The 14,949-nt window shown below is 34.9% G+C and overlaps 1 protein-coding gene across 1 annotated transcript; it reads left to right on the top strand.

Moving 5' to 3' along the window:
* Positions 1–521: 521 nt before the first annotated feature.
* Positions 522–10,778, top strand: LOC125204568 (regulator of telomere elongation helicase 1 homolog). The gene is made up of 24 exons (XM_048103255.1): positions 522–736; positions 1,566–1,828; positions 2,448–2,596; positions 2,919–3,000; positions 3,085–3,232; positions 3,629–3,785; positions 4,058–4,234; positions 4,557–4,684; positions 4,783–4,828; positions 5,885–6,026; positions 6,121–6,275; positions 6,404–6,495; positions 6,561–6,668; positions 6,742–6,807; positions 7,215–7,301; positions 8,106–8,165; positions 8,245–8,366; positions 8,563–8,620; positions 8,716–8,821; positions 9,010–9,074; positions 9,188–9,730; positions 9,820–9,965; positions 10,115–10,200; positions 10,270–10,778. Exons 1-23 carry the CDS (start codon positions 635–637, stop codon positions 10,197–10,199), a joined length of 3,087 nt encoding a protein of 1,028 aa, XP_047959212.1. The 5' UTR covers positions 522–634; the 3' UTR covers position 10,200; positions 10,270–10,778.
* The last annotated feature ends 4,171 nt before the right edge of the window (positions 10,779–14,949 follow it).

Genomic DNA, 14,949 nt, shown 5'->3' with positions numbered 1-14,949 from the left:
TTTGTAAAATAAAAACTTTTGAAACTATATGAATTTGAATGTACAATTATTAAAGTAAGAAATAAAAAGAAAAATGTATAAAATAAGAGAAAGAAAGAAAAAAAATAGTGAACTGTGGGATCCAAATCCTAAAATACAAAGTTTAGAAAATTTTGGGATAATATTCAAACTTCTACTGCACCAAGATGAAGGCGATATACTGAAAATTTGATCATCAATATATTTAATCTATACTTTATCATTCTATCGAGAACACTGTTATCGTTTCTAATCTAATTAAAAAATAAAATTCATTCAAGTATAAAAATGTAACTGAATCTTTCATCCCAGATGTTATTAGTAAAATAAAATCAATCGTCGTTACAAATCGTACGCACCTCTTGTTGAATGGGCCTGAAGGCTGCGATCAGCCCAAACAAAGTAGGCCCAGCAGTGCAGCCCAAACCAATCTAGAAAACGGCGGGAAAATGGAAGAACATTGGGGATTTTGGTTGCGCTGCTTTGTAGTTTGTACTGCACTCTTCTTGCTCACAATTATATGCTACACCAAAAATGAGAGTAGAGATAGGGTTTCAACAACAATATTAATCACTCCGATTATACCTCCACGAGGAGAAGAATCCGCTGATTCGCAATGCCGATATACAACATCAGGGGTATCAATGTGGATTTTCCGTACGAGGCGTATGATTGCCAGCTTGTTTACATGGAAAAAGTCATCGAATCTCTTCAAAATGTATGAAAAACTCCATCATCCGTATTTCTTTTATTTGTTTGATCGATATGCGTGATTCAAGAGGTTTCAGTAAACATTTTATTAGAAGATTAGGACTTCAATAATCTATGTTTTCATACTCGAAATAGTTGGTAAAATTTGTATAAAAACGTGTTACATTAATTTACCGGAGTGCGGTTGATTTTACTAGTCCTACATCACCGTGCGTTCGATAATTGGCAGGTTTTATGCAGTATCATTTGTTCATATGAAGTTAAAATCACACATGTGCTGTCACAAAAAAGATAAAGATTCAATTTTTGACTGCTCATTTACTTAAGTTGTGTGGAAAAATTGCTTCTTGCCTAGTTTCACAATGATTTTTTTGGCATTTTAGTTGCTGAGAATGTTTGTTGACATTTTTCAGTTGAATTTTGAAGTTTGCTGTTTGCTACACTGCGCTGCTGTATAATTACTCACAATTACATAATGTTTTAGCAGATATAACAACAAAATCCATTGCTTTTTAATAGAGTGAAGTATGAGAAAAAATGTTTCTCAGGGATACCATACCATTACTGCGATGTCTCTTTATGAGTGTATCCTTTCATATAGCTTTGTTTTTTATTTGATTCATCGAGGTGTTTCTCAAACAGGACTTGTATTATTTCTGTAATCTATTTACTAGTCCCATAGAGTCGTAGACCATAGTTGGTTCATGGTTGCTTGATGAGATCTTGGAATATTTACTTGTATTGTTCAGTAATGTCAATAGTAGTTTCATCCAAAAATTATCCTAAAAATTCCATTCACCACTGATTTATTTCTTTGTTGTTTTTTAAAACGGCAGAAAAGTAATGCTCTACTAGAGAGTCCAACTGGAACAGGAAAGACATTATGCCTTCTATGTGCCACATTAGCTTGGAGGAGAAGTTTTGGCGAATTCTCTAGAGGCCGGAGTGATAAAAGTAGCATCAGAGATATTCTCTCTCAGTCTGTAGATGAAGATATACCACAATCCCAATCTTCTCAATTTCCCACAATTGTTTACACATCACGCACCCACAGCCAGATTAAGCAAGTGGTTAAAGAGCTGAAGAGGTCCAACTACAGGTCAGGTTCACTACTACAGTGCTTGTGCTCCAACTACATTGTTCTTTGTTTTTGGTCATTTGCGGTTATAAGTGCTTGTAAGATTGATTCTTAGAAATTGCTATGTGGATAATGGGTTTCGAAGAAATTTTGTTAGATATGATTTCAAGTAACACTAAACAGATTAAGTTATCTTTGCTGTCTTTGAGTGCCGAATAGGTAGTACAGTATTGAATCATTGATATGCTTTCTTCCAATGAGTACGGAGATGCTTGTTTATCCTATCAAAATCAAAAGTCTACGACAAAATAATACTTTTGCATCAAACTGATGACAGCTTGTTGTTATTTTAGTCATTGGAGTAATGGTGATGAATGATGATGCATTGATTCAATGGTAGTTGGGAGCTCCACCCAACACACAAATATTTGTTTTTCCTTTCTGGGTGGGTCAATGTCATTTTCTTCTGTTTAATTATGACAAAAGTTGATACTTTTTACAGCAGTAATGCTTCAAACACAGCGGACTTATATTCTTTTTACACAACTATGCTTTCTTTATGAATGTTGAATGCATTTCATTTAAATGTGAAAATAGTTATAGTAGATTAACATCATTAACTTAATGATCTAATATTCAGGCCCAAAATGGTGGTATTAGGATCTCGAGAGCAATTGTGTATTCATGATCAAGTAAGTCTACTTCGTGGAAAGGCACAAACAAATGCTTGCCGTGCCCTGTGCAAAAAGTTAACAAAACGGTTTTGTCCTCATTTTTCTGGTGCTGCAGGTATGCCTTAGTTTGGTGCCATCAATTGCATGCATAACCTGCATTATATTTAATAGACAATCAGTATACTCATTTATAAGCTGTATTCATGAATAGTATGCTTGGTTGGCAACTTTTAGAAGACACTGTTCCAACTACTAAAGTAATATTGTAGTCCAATATATGTTTGTAATTATTAGGCATAGGACCAATTAGAGCTATATCGTATTGCATGCTGAAGAAAACGGATAAGATATGACCTCCATATTATTTTCTAAAGGCTGTTGGTCATGATAATACGTGTTATGGTATGCAAATAACTCCTCCTTCTTTGTCTCTTCAGAATTCGTCAAGAAGAATCCTGGTATTGGAGAGGATCCTATTGATATTGAGGACTTGGTCAATATTGGAAAAAGCTCTGGATCGTAGGTTTATGGTTTCTGCCTTCTATTGCTCTCTTTGCAGAAAACCAATCAAGTTGAACTTAACAATGATTATCTCAAACTTAGGTGTCCTTATTACCTGTCACGGGAGATCCATAAGGATGTTGATATCTTATTCGCACCTTACAACTATCTCATTGATCGTGGGAATCGAAAATCTCTGAAGATCGACTGGAAAAAGTGCATCCTTATTTTTGATGAAGCTCACAACTTAGTACGTATAAACTCCTTGACTTTTGGAGCACACCATCTTCACAAAATTTACATCTTATCATCAATCTGCAAATACTTCAGATTCCAGAGATTTTTAATTCATATTTCATCTTAGCAATACATTGAACTTGTTTGGTAAACCTTTTATTTTGAATCTTGATTGATTTGAAATACATGGTATTCCACATTGATCTAGTTTTTGAGTCACCTAACTCCTACAGACATCCATTTGTTTAAAGTTTTTCATCAATCCTCCCCTTTTCCAAATCCTTCTTACTGAATGCAGCCTTAATTTTTTGGAGATTGCAAGCCAAAAAAAAGAAACATATAAGTCAGGTATTATGTGAACATTGTTCGTCTAACAAGCTTCATATTGGCAATTTATTTTCTAATGCAGGAAAGCTTATGTGCTGAAGCTGCCTCATTTGACCTGCCTTCAAGTCTTTTGACAGCTTGCATATCAGAGGCAAAAAACTGCATTGATCTTTCAGTTGCTAGGAGGGACACTTCTAATGATACAACTTATAGTCCAGATGATTTTGCTATTCTTAGAGGTATATCAGAGCTTTTACCTGATGTTTCTCTCATGACTAATTCATGAATATTGAATAAGGCATTCTCCTAATCCTGACCCTGTATACTTGTTTCTTATCTGAACTTAATTTTCTGCCTTGATCATGGTGTGGTAGAGTGTTATACTCTATGAGTATAGCTTGGTAAACTAAATCTTCCCTAGTTTCCTCAATCTTCTTTCTAGCTGTTATGATCAATGAAATTTTATTCCCTAGTTTTAGGCCATTATATGTGCATTATGGTGTTCCTGCAGCACTGCTTTTGAAGCTTGAGAAGAGAATAGCCGAGGTGCCAATTGAATCCAAGGAATTAGGTTTTACGAAGGATGGACCTTACATTTATCAGCTACTATCTGAGTTAAATATCACTCAGCAAACTGCCGACATGCTCACGGGTATTATTGAGAAGGCGTGTATACTGCTCCAAGAAGGTACCCGCTGCCATGGTCTTTAACTCTATATGTGTACAGTTCAAGTTTATAGCTATGTGACAATATTGAGATGTGTTTTCTTGGAAAATCTTTTTTGAAAATCAAATATATGCAAACATAACCGAACATGATTGAAGTTTGTCTCTCAAATGCATGCAAACATAACCAATCATCATAGAACAAATTCATGCAAACATATTTTCTCCTGCTATCTCCTTTTTCTAAACTAGGCCATTTTGTATACTCTTAACATGTGGAATTAAGTTCTCTTGGTGATATACTGTCCCTTATTGAAGATCTAATATTCTCACTTTTCTCTCAGGTGAAAATGTCACTGGAGGTGGAGGAACACATAAAACCAATGGTACAGCTTTCAGGCTTGAAAGCATAGGTGATATCTTTGGACTGATTTTCAAGGATAATAGTACTGCTCATGCCCAATATTATCGAGTAAGTTATATCAATTGATTGCTTCATATAATTTAAGCCAACTAATGATTCCTTCATGTCCATGCTGTCTTCCTGATTCATTTCTCTGACAATGACAGTTTCACGTCCAGGAAGTTGAAGCTAGCTCTAATGATTCCTTTAAAGGTATTCTATAGATTTTTCCGTGCAAAAGATGGAGATCATGTTTAAGCCTTATAATTCCTACATATCTGATCCTGTAGTTTAGTTTGTTGAAATACATGCTTTTTCTTAAATTTTGGTAATTAACTTTGCCTAATTTCTAGTGCATTTCTTGTCTTTTTATTCACTGCCACTGCACTAATCCTGTGGTTTCTTTATGTAGCCAATCACAATCGGGGCATTATAATGCATGTGGTTTAAGCTAATGTATGCAAGTTGAAATTTCTTTATTTCCTTCATCCAAAACATCATGCCCCCTGGAGGTTTCTTCATGAAGCCAATCACATTCTAGGCACTATACTACATGCTGTATAAGCTAATGTATGAGGACTATTATTTTTTTATTTTCATCCGCCTAAATATCATGCCCCCTAGATCATGGAACTGTAGATTGAGAATCAAGTGTACATAATTCAAGAAGCTTGTATTCCTAATGTATTTCTAACATTGCTAAACTCGTATTAAGTGACAAGAAAACCAGAATTTACCATGCTTAGATCATTGAACTGTACACATTTAGTTTCTTGAGCAGCTTTGTTATCAGCAATTTGTAGTCCATTACTTGTAGAAAGTTCACAGAATGAATTTGTGCGATAGATAAAAAGGATTGTAACATATTGAAATGGGACGAAAAGGTCACATTTTTTGTTTGTTGTTATGTAAGATTTGCATATGTTAGATGATGTCCTCCCACACATGCATATGCAAGTGCCTATGGCATGGCTCATGCACTTAAAGGAAACATTTCAGTAATTGTGCATGCATATCCATGGTGAATATCTTCTTGCCATCTCTTGAGTCTTGACTAAATTTGACATGTTCTTATACTGAAAATTGATTTCACAAGTTCTTATCTGGGGTTTCTAGTTTTTGTAAATCAGAAAAGGAAAATAAAAGAGGAAGTATTGCTGTCCATCCTGTACTGCCTTATCTTCTAAAATTGTAGCTTCAGATCATTTATTTGCAAATATGATGCATTGTGATCGATACCTATGAATTTCCATCAATCTTCATAATCAGGGAAAACTTCTAGAACCCTGAGCTGGTGGTGCTTCAATCCTGGAATTGCCATGGAAGAGTTCACCAAGCTTGGTGTTCGATCTATAATTTTGACATCTGGTACATTATCACCAATGGATTCATTTGCAGAAGAATTGAAATTGTAAGTGACTAGCTTTCAATGGAACTATTTCTCATAATTATATTGGTGTTTGCTTCCAAAGAGCGAAGTTTTCATTAGCTTTTGTGTATTGTAGAGAATTCCCTGTCCGTTTGGAGAATCCTCATGTTATATCAGGAAATCAAATATGGTCTGGGGTTGCACCGGTTGGGCCATCTGGTTATTCTTTCAATTCTTCTTATCGCAACCGTGGTTCAATAGAGTACAAATCGGAGTTGGGCAATGCAATTGGTATGATTACTTATATACTACAATATGCCCCAAGTCCCTTTGCTGTAATTGCCCGAGTTGTTAGCAATATTTTCCATACAAATATATGTACAATGTGCCTCAAGTCTAATTTGGAATTTTTGCAACAGTCAACTTTGCTCGAATTGTACCAGATGGCCTGCTTGTATTTTTCCCATCATACTACCTTTTGGAGCAATGCATCAGCTGCTGGAAAACTACGGTAATACAGCTCATGTCAAGATTAGTTGTTTTTTCTGTTTTATTAAACGAACTTCTTATTGACAGGGTCAACAAAATTTATCAAATTCAACAACAATATGGGAAAGGATCTGCAAGCATAAGTTACCTGTTGTGGAACCTAGGCAATCCTCACTTTTTCCTTTAGCGATTGAGGTAAGTTGGATAAATGCAAAATTATGTTTTTGAGGCTTTCAATGCTAAGCTCCTTCTTTGTGTCCCTTGTCAGGATTACATGACAAAGTTAAAGGAAGCCAATTCTGGCGCAGTTTTTTTTGCTGTCTGCCGTGGGAAGGTATATATCCTATACAACAATAAATCCTTGGTCTTGTGTTTTCATGTACAATTATGTATTGAACTCATAAGAAAAATTTAATGTGCAAAATTTACTTGTTACAAAGGAAATGTACCACAAAGTTTAGCTTGGTTAAGATACTAAAGCTCCAACCACTAATCAGTAATTTGCCTGAGAGGATACAAAATACCATCACATGCCACTAAAGCTGGCAATAATTGCTAAACGCAGCCTGGAATGTTTCATTAGTTTTCTTGGAGAAATCTTTGCTTCTAATTCTATTTTTTCTCTAATAGACTCTTAATAGTGTCATACCAGTTTTATTGTATATAGAAAATGTCTCGCCCTTCTGTCCCAACTCCCATTTAACATCCTTGGAACACTATTTTTTTCTCTCATATTTATAGGTGAGTGAAGGACTAGATTTTGCTGACCATGCTGGCAGAGCTGTGGTCATCACTGGGTTGCCATTTGCCACACTGACCGATCCTAAGGTTTGTCTTATGTTTAATTTTGATTAATGCTTGTGCATTTGTACAGTTCTACCTGTAGGCTATAGGAATGTAAGATTACAATACTTCCCCTTCACATTTCAAATCGATACGTTTTCTGGTAGTTCTGCAAAAGGCAACTTATACCAACTTATGCAACTTTTTATCTGTTTTTTTTTTCTTTTTGAGAAAATAAAGCTAGTTTTCCTGGGGTTATAATATTAATTCTGCCAATCTCTGTGGATTAAAAAGAGTCGAAGTTTTTTTTTTTAAATCTTGAGGAATATTTGTGTAAGGTATACAAAATTGATTTCTACAAATAGGATAACATTCATACTTTAGGAGAGCTTGTCTGTTGCAATGTTTATTTTATGTATTATTTTTAATATTTTCAAAATTTGTTTGTTATTTGTGAAAAAGAAGAACCTTTTATTTTGTGCAATGGAATGTTTGATCGAGAAACCTCACTTATTGTATGGTGAAAATTCGAGAATGTCTCTATAGTCATGAGTTTTTACAACCATTTTTTATTTGAATTACTCATGGTAGCATTTTCAGCTTTCCATCTTCGAGATCTAATCTGAATGGATTTGTAAAATGATTCTCTTTCTACATGGCATGGCTACATATTTTTGGTTTTTTTAATTATCTCACACAATGAGTGTAAGCATAAACATACTTGTATATTATTATATTTATCAAATATGTCATATACCTTAAATTTTTTTTAAATATTTACAAATTTACAAATTTGTTTTATCTATACTTAGCCTGTTTAGTAATTTCTGTGTCGATTGCTGGAGACAGGTTCGCCTTAAACGCGAATACTTGGATAATCAAGTTCATTCTCGGAAGTCCATAAACAAGGTAGCACACATCCTAATATTCAACAATTTCGTGTAGTTGTAAACTTTGTTTTATTAAATGACCTAATGGCATTGTGAAGGGACAAGGTCTCACAGGAGAAGAATGGTACTCTCAGCAAACTATGCGGGCTATAAATCAGGCCATTGGTCGAGTCATTCGTCATCGACATGATTACGGAGCAATTATATTATGCGACGAGAGGTGTTTTTTTTGTTCTTTATTTACGTAATTCAAATTTTATGCTACATATTTCATTAAACTTTGGTGTGTAATCCAGAATTATTAAGACTTTTAGCTGAAAATAGTGTTTCATTTCGACGTTCTTGTATGTCTCATAAACACATGTTTAGAGACAGACTGGAAATGCTTCATTATTTATTTCCTTTGTTATAAATAGGTTCTCGCATTCTAATCGACAGTCTCAGATATCTTCATGGATACGACCCCATGTCAAAGTACGGTTTGTCAGCCACACTTCATTTTCTTCCATTTCTTTATTTCTTGTTAACGCTGCTATTATGTTGTAAGCCTTTGCACTTTGTATTTGCAGTGTCACTCCAAATTTGGTGATGTAGTATACACACTTACTCGATTTTTTCGAGATATTAAAACATATCGCCCTCCAAAGCTGGAATTTGCACAGAATGACGATCAAGGTCATTTTTTATTTGATATTTCAAAATTTTATGTGCTTCTGAATGTGTCACTTATTTCTTGTGCTTCTATCCATACAACAATCTCAAGTTCTTATTTATGTGAAAACTGTAAGCATACATATTTTTCAAGCAATACATATTTCTCTCTGCATAGTACGGATTTAGTAACCATACATTTTTTTCTGCAGAACCTGCTCGAGTTTCACAGAGCAGCCCCTTGTCTTTGGACAAGATTAACCTGGAAAAGCTCCAGGTAATCTCAATTTGCTGTTTTAAATTACTTACAAGTATGTTACTATATTTACAATTATGAATCCCCTAATTGTATTTGTAATGGTTTTATCGTTGAATTACAACAACCTGAAGACAGCATTCAATCCAACTAGCTCATTGGACTCATCATCCACTGCTGAAAAAGTCAAAAGAGGCGGTTTTTCTATCCATATGAGAGAAATACTTCCTGCCAATCGCTCAACTCTAGCATCAGGCAAGCTACTTCGGGATTTAAAGATGAAGAGTTCAAGTGTCCTTTCAAGCTCTGGGAAAGAGTCTTTGGCCATTGATGGGAGGAGCAAACAGGATTATGATGAAAAATCTGTTGACCTGGCTACACCTATTTTACTGAAAAAGCAAAAGTTGCTTATAACCGGGCCTACTCAGTCAACACATGAAGAAAAGTCTAACCATTTCAGAAATATGGTGAAGAAAGAACATTTGCACTTCCCAGAAAATGTCCGTGACCTCAATCCTCAAGAACCAGAAGTATTGGTTGGTGAAAATACTGTCAAACCGGACATAAGGATGCTGTTTCGCGATGTCAAACCGGACATCGCTAAACATAAGGATGCTGTGTCGGAGACTGTAAATAAAAACAACATTGAGACCAAGGGATCAGCTTTTCTCATTGAGGTGAAGTATCTTGAAATTTTGTCTACATTATTTTAGTATATATATTTTACATGTTTACAACATTGCACCTAACAATTAGTAATAAGCAGGTTCGAGAAAAGCTTACTGATTCAGAATATAAAGAATTTGTCGGCTCAATGAAAGCACTCAAGTCTAATACAATGAAAATTAGCCATGCTCTGGAATCAATTGCTAGATTGTTTTGTCTTCCTGACAGGCTCTCTCTTCTTCACTGGTATGAATTAACGTCGGTTTATTTCTTCATAATCACTATTCCACAATTATAATGTCGCTCTCAATATCACTAGTATGATTTTACAAAATTGATCCAGTGCACCCCTTTAGTTAATATTATCGTTGATCTAATTTCTGGATCTTTGACAGTTTCAAGGACTATGTTCCCGCGAAATATCGATCTCTATATGAGGAAATCATGATTTCCACTACATGCGATGCAGCTGGTCTTTAAAGTGAGTAACTATTTCCTGCTGCTGAATGGATTATGCTACTTTGCACTGAACTATTTCTTTCCTCACTAGTTATTAAAAGATGTACAAAGCTAGTTCTTGAAGATAACAGAGCCAGGAATCGCCTTACTGCTGTGCATGTGACGGTGTTTTTGGTGCTCGCGTCTCCATCTGCAGACAGCTTAGGCACGACACTAGGTCATCATGGCTTATACCAAGCGAAATTGGCTGCCCCCGTAGTATTATTTCAGAGACGAGATATGAGTGAGGGACTCATCACGTCGTTTTGAGGAGAAAGTGAGACTTGTACATTGGCAACGACGCTGGCAATTGTGGTGTTTCAAAACTAGAGATGCAAAAGAAAATCTATGGGGGTGTGAGCTTCGACATCTCAGTTACAGGTTAAGCTTAATTTGTAAGTTAACCTTTTATTAAGCCTAATTTCTTGTTAACTAAAAGGTGTTTTAGCTTAGTCAAAATGGAACTTTGAATGGCGGATGAAGGAAGTAGTTGAAATATACCAAGTACCCTCAAATTTTGATTTTTAATTGAATCTAAATTAAATTTAAATATTTCCTAGAAATTGAAGTTGTAAGTTTTGCTTATATTTTTTTTTTCAATAAAATATACTCGGCAACAATAATCATTTTTGTAAAGTCGAATGTGAATATTTTAAAAAATTCAAAATTTCATTTCTCTTTTGATCAGCTAACTCTAGATTGTGTTTGGTGGTTTACTTGGAGAAATGAGTTTGTGTTTTAGTTCAATTATTTTTAAAACAACAATAAAGTGCAAAAATATTTAATTTACCAATGTCAGTGTTGTCTCACAAATTCAATATAGCTCTTTCTCATTAAACTCCTTTTCCTTCAATTTGAATTCCATTAATTTGTTAATTTGTGAATATCGAATATTCTTAATGATATAAATTTTATCTTAAAAATTAGTACAGTATAATATCATCGTAAACATACATAATGGCTTTTGATTCATTGCGTTGTATTAGAATTTTGTTATATATCGCTTTCATGTACAATTACGGTCGTTATCATTTGTGTAATAAAATTAGTCTACATATGAAATAGTAATAACAGTCAATTAGTAAAGCAAAGTATTCTATACTTCAATTATCATCATATATACACATAAATCAGTATTATTACTAGAGTACTATGTCTATTTGTATAGTGAACTTATTATCCATATACATTTGATACGAGACGATTTACTTAAAATTGAAAAAATATGAAGCAAATCAATACGGTAGTAGAATATATTAGTAACAACAAAGAATCTTCCAAAAACAAAAATAATCGGTGGATTTTTAATTTAAACAATGTTTTCCGGTACTACACGTCACAAGAAAAATGATCATGGGTATACCAATCGCAAATATTAGACACAGAAATATACTCCTACAGCTACTCCATATTGTAATGGTCGCACATGTAGACAATCTTGTGAACCACATTCATAGCAAAACACTTCCCGACATCTGCATAGAAAAATTAGAGACATATCAAAAGTCGATGAAAAGTTATAATTAAAGTGGTAAGAGTAGTGAATATATTAATCCAAACATAAGTAGTTAAAAATACCTGTACGTAACACGTAGACAACCCCCAGTGCGTTCTACAGTTTGGCCACATTTAGGGCATCTTGTCCACTGCATTTGCTTAACCAAACGACCGAATTGAACGTCGTTTTCATCCATTACTTGGGATGCCTCGCTGCACCTAAACCCTTCGTGCCATGGAGCCCTACACGCATAGCAAACGAGCCTCTTGCAAGCAGGGCAAGCACATTTTGTGGTTGCCACATCGCACTCATTAAGAATCAGCTCAGAGTTGTAACATCCCACTTTTTCGAACCCTAATTTTTGTGACGTGGAAATTTTTGCATTAAATGTTTTTAATGCTATGATTATGTGGAATTAAATGATGAGTGATTTATTGCAATATTCTTTGTGACCTAATTGCGATATGGAATTGAGATTGAGTTGAATGGTCAAACTTGTTGAATATGTGACGTGGCTATTGAATAGTCAATATTGTGGAAAATATGACGTGGCCGTGGAATGGTCAAACTCGTTGGAAAATGTGAAGTGGAGGTGAAATTCGAATATGTGGATATTTTAATGTGGGGAGAAATAATAATTGTGGTGAATTATTTTCCTAAGGGATGAGTGAGAATTAAATAAGAGCATTATTTAATTATGTGGAATTTTCGACCCCTCCTATTTATTGGAAAGAAATCCTATTTTTCTTGGATTTAATTATTGCTTGGGATAATTATCCGAATTAAATCCAAAGTCCGAATATCCCTAATTTGTTCCATGAATTTTCGACCCCTATTATTTCTTGGAGATTTTCGAAAATCTCTTATTATGGGAGAATGGATTATTTTTATTATATTATTTGATCCCTTGTTTATTCTCTTCCATAAATAAATTCAAATATCCTAGCATATCTTGCTAAATCTAAGGAGATCTTACCATATCCTAATTTAAATAGGATTTTTAATTAAATCCCTTTTGAAGAAGCTAAACTACACGCCACTTTTATATTTAATTGGGGAGAATATTTATTATTTTCTTGCTCCGTAATATTTTATTCTACTCCGTGAAATATTCAAATTAAATCATAGGCTAATTAAATAGCCTAGAAATTCGAAATCCCCTTTTCTCTCAACCTAATTCACGCCACTTAACCACCATATCTTCTCCAAATCTTGATTTATTTAATTATTGGATTATATCTTGCACTCTATAAATAAAAATGAGAAACCTAACCCTAGCATCACTAAATCACACCCCCACTCCCTCAATCTCGATCTCTCTCTCTTTCCCACTCTCTCAAAATTTTCTTCTACTTTCTCCATTATTTCTTCATCTTGTGTGAAGAATTGAAGCTGAAATTCAAGAATTTGTTGAAGAATCAAGATCCTACTTGTTTCCTACCGATTGTTCTTTTGAAAAGGTATTTTTATTTTTGATCTTCTCTTCTTCTACCGATCAATCGGTGTTCTTGAGTCCACATGCATTTAGAACGAGTGAAGGGGAAATTAATCGGTGAATTTGGATGCATGTGTATGTGTTGTGACCATGTGTGTGTGTGTGTGAACGCCTCGGTAGGCGTGCACATGTGTGGTGTGTGTGTGTGTGTGGTGTGTGTAGAAAACACTCATGCGTGACATGATTTGATGTTAAATCTAGAGTTGTTGTGTGGATAAAAACGATATGATAATTGTACTTTGATTTTGAATGGGAATATTGAAAATAATCGATGGGAAAAGAGAAACGTGAGAACATGCATGATTTTGATCCATGATTGAGACTTATTTGAAATACATGAACTAAAGGCGATAGCTCGCGTTCCCGGTGCGATAACAAGAAGAAGTACGTATTTGAAATCGAAGGAAATCGAGGTGGGCTTTATTCTTAAACTCTTCTATGTTGCAAATTTATGATACTTGGAGAAATAAGGGTGGATTAAACTGTTATGCCATGCCTATGAATGTTTTTGGATATTGTGTGTGCCTGATGCCTAGTTTGCGAGTGCGCTCCATTAGGCTATAGGGCTATATAAACGAATTCGGGTCTGAGTAGGGCCGCAAGCCCTACACGGGAGATCGGGAGCCGTCCTTGCTAGTCGGTCGGTCTCGTGGGCGAAAGTGTGGCCACACTTCGTCGCACCATATGAAATGTTGATTGATGAGAAAATGAGAGGTATTATTTGACTGGTCAGTCCATGATATATATTTTGTGATACTCGATGCTGTTCTTTAATTAAATGCTAAACCTCGAGTTCACTATGGTAAGGGTGACATAACTATAAAATGTTTTGGCATGAGTCCACTGAGTATGCTTAAAATAGTCAGCCCTGCATGTGTTTTCCCTATGTGCAGGTTGAGCGGCGATGGGCGGTCGGTGGTGTTGAGACAGTGAATCGAATAAAATGGATGTTTGGAACTTTGAGTGTAGTCGTGTCTTCATACATGGCTTCGCTTTCTCTTGGATTGCTTCCGCTGAATATTTTGAAACTTATTATCTTTGGTTGTTTGAACTTATTGGAATATTGGGAAATATTGCGTTTTGTTGGAGCTACAATAAACCTTTGACTTTTGAGCTTAGCCTATGATTCTATTAAATCTTGTTTTTTCGTATTTAAAGCCGTTGATTTATTGCCTTGATCTTCATTAAACACTTGGTCAAATCTCTTTAAATGAAACCCTAGTCTACATTCTTGTCGCTTTAAGTTCGCCTAGTTAACAGTCGCCGTATTTATTATGCCCTAGAAATGTCGGGCTGTTACAAGAGCAGTCCCGATAAGGGCAATAGCAACTTGTGTAAGTTGAAACGGTTGATTGGCACAAACAATATCGGACCACTTTACGAAGAGCGAAGATGGGATCATCGGCCGACATTCCATAGGAATTAGGATTTTTCCGCAATCCAATTCCAGGCACTTGATGGTACATATGTTGTCATCAATCTTTGATTGGATGTGGCTACCTATGCACTATTCAATCACATATTTGGATAAAACTTTGCTAAGGCGTCGTGAAATCGATGTATATTTGGATAAAAGATCACATATTTGGAAATAAGAATCATATACTCCTAAAAGATTTTGAATTGGAAAAAGAGTCGTCTTGGTTGGAAAGAGTCCTAATCAAAGATTTTGATTTATTGACTACAATCTAGATATTTGTCAAATTTATATTTACACATTTTACTGATCTTTAAACTTA

This window comes from Salvia hispanica, chromosome 2 (genome assembly GCF_023119035.1).
Source record: "Salvia hispanica cultivar TCC Black 2014 chromosome 2, UniMelb_Shisp_WGS_1.0, whole genome shotgun sequence".
Classification (NCBI taxonomy): Eukaryota; Viridiplantae; Streptophyta; class Magnoliopsida; order Lamiales; family Lamiaceae; genus Salvia; species Salvia hispanica.
Note: the sequence above shows the minus strand (reverse complement) of the source record. Positions and strands in the feature narration are given on the sequence as shown.

Coding starts and splice junctions, on each gene's coding strand:
- LOC125204568 (XM_048103255.1), top strand. CDS start 635: ATGCCGATATACAACATCAGGGGTATCAATGTGGATTTTCCGTACGAG. Junction 2,597..2,918: donor TCATTTTTCTGGTGCTGCAG/GTATGCCTTAGT, acceptor TTGTCTCTTCAG/AATTCGTCAAGAAGAATCCT. Junction 6,496..6,560: donor TCAGCTGCTGGAAAACTACG/GTAATACAGCTC, acceptor TCTTATTGACAG/GGTCAACAAAATTTATCAAA.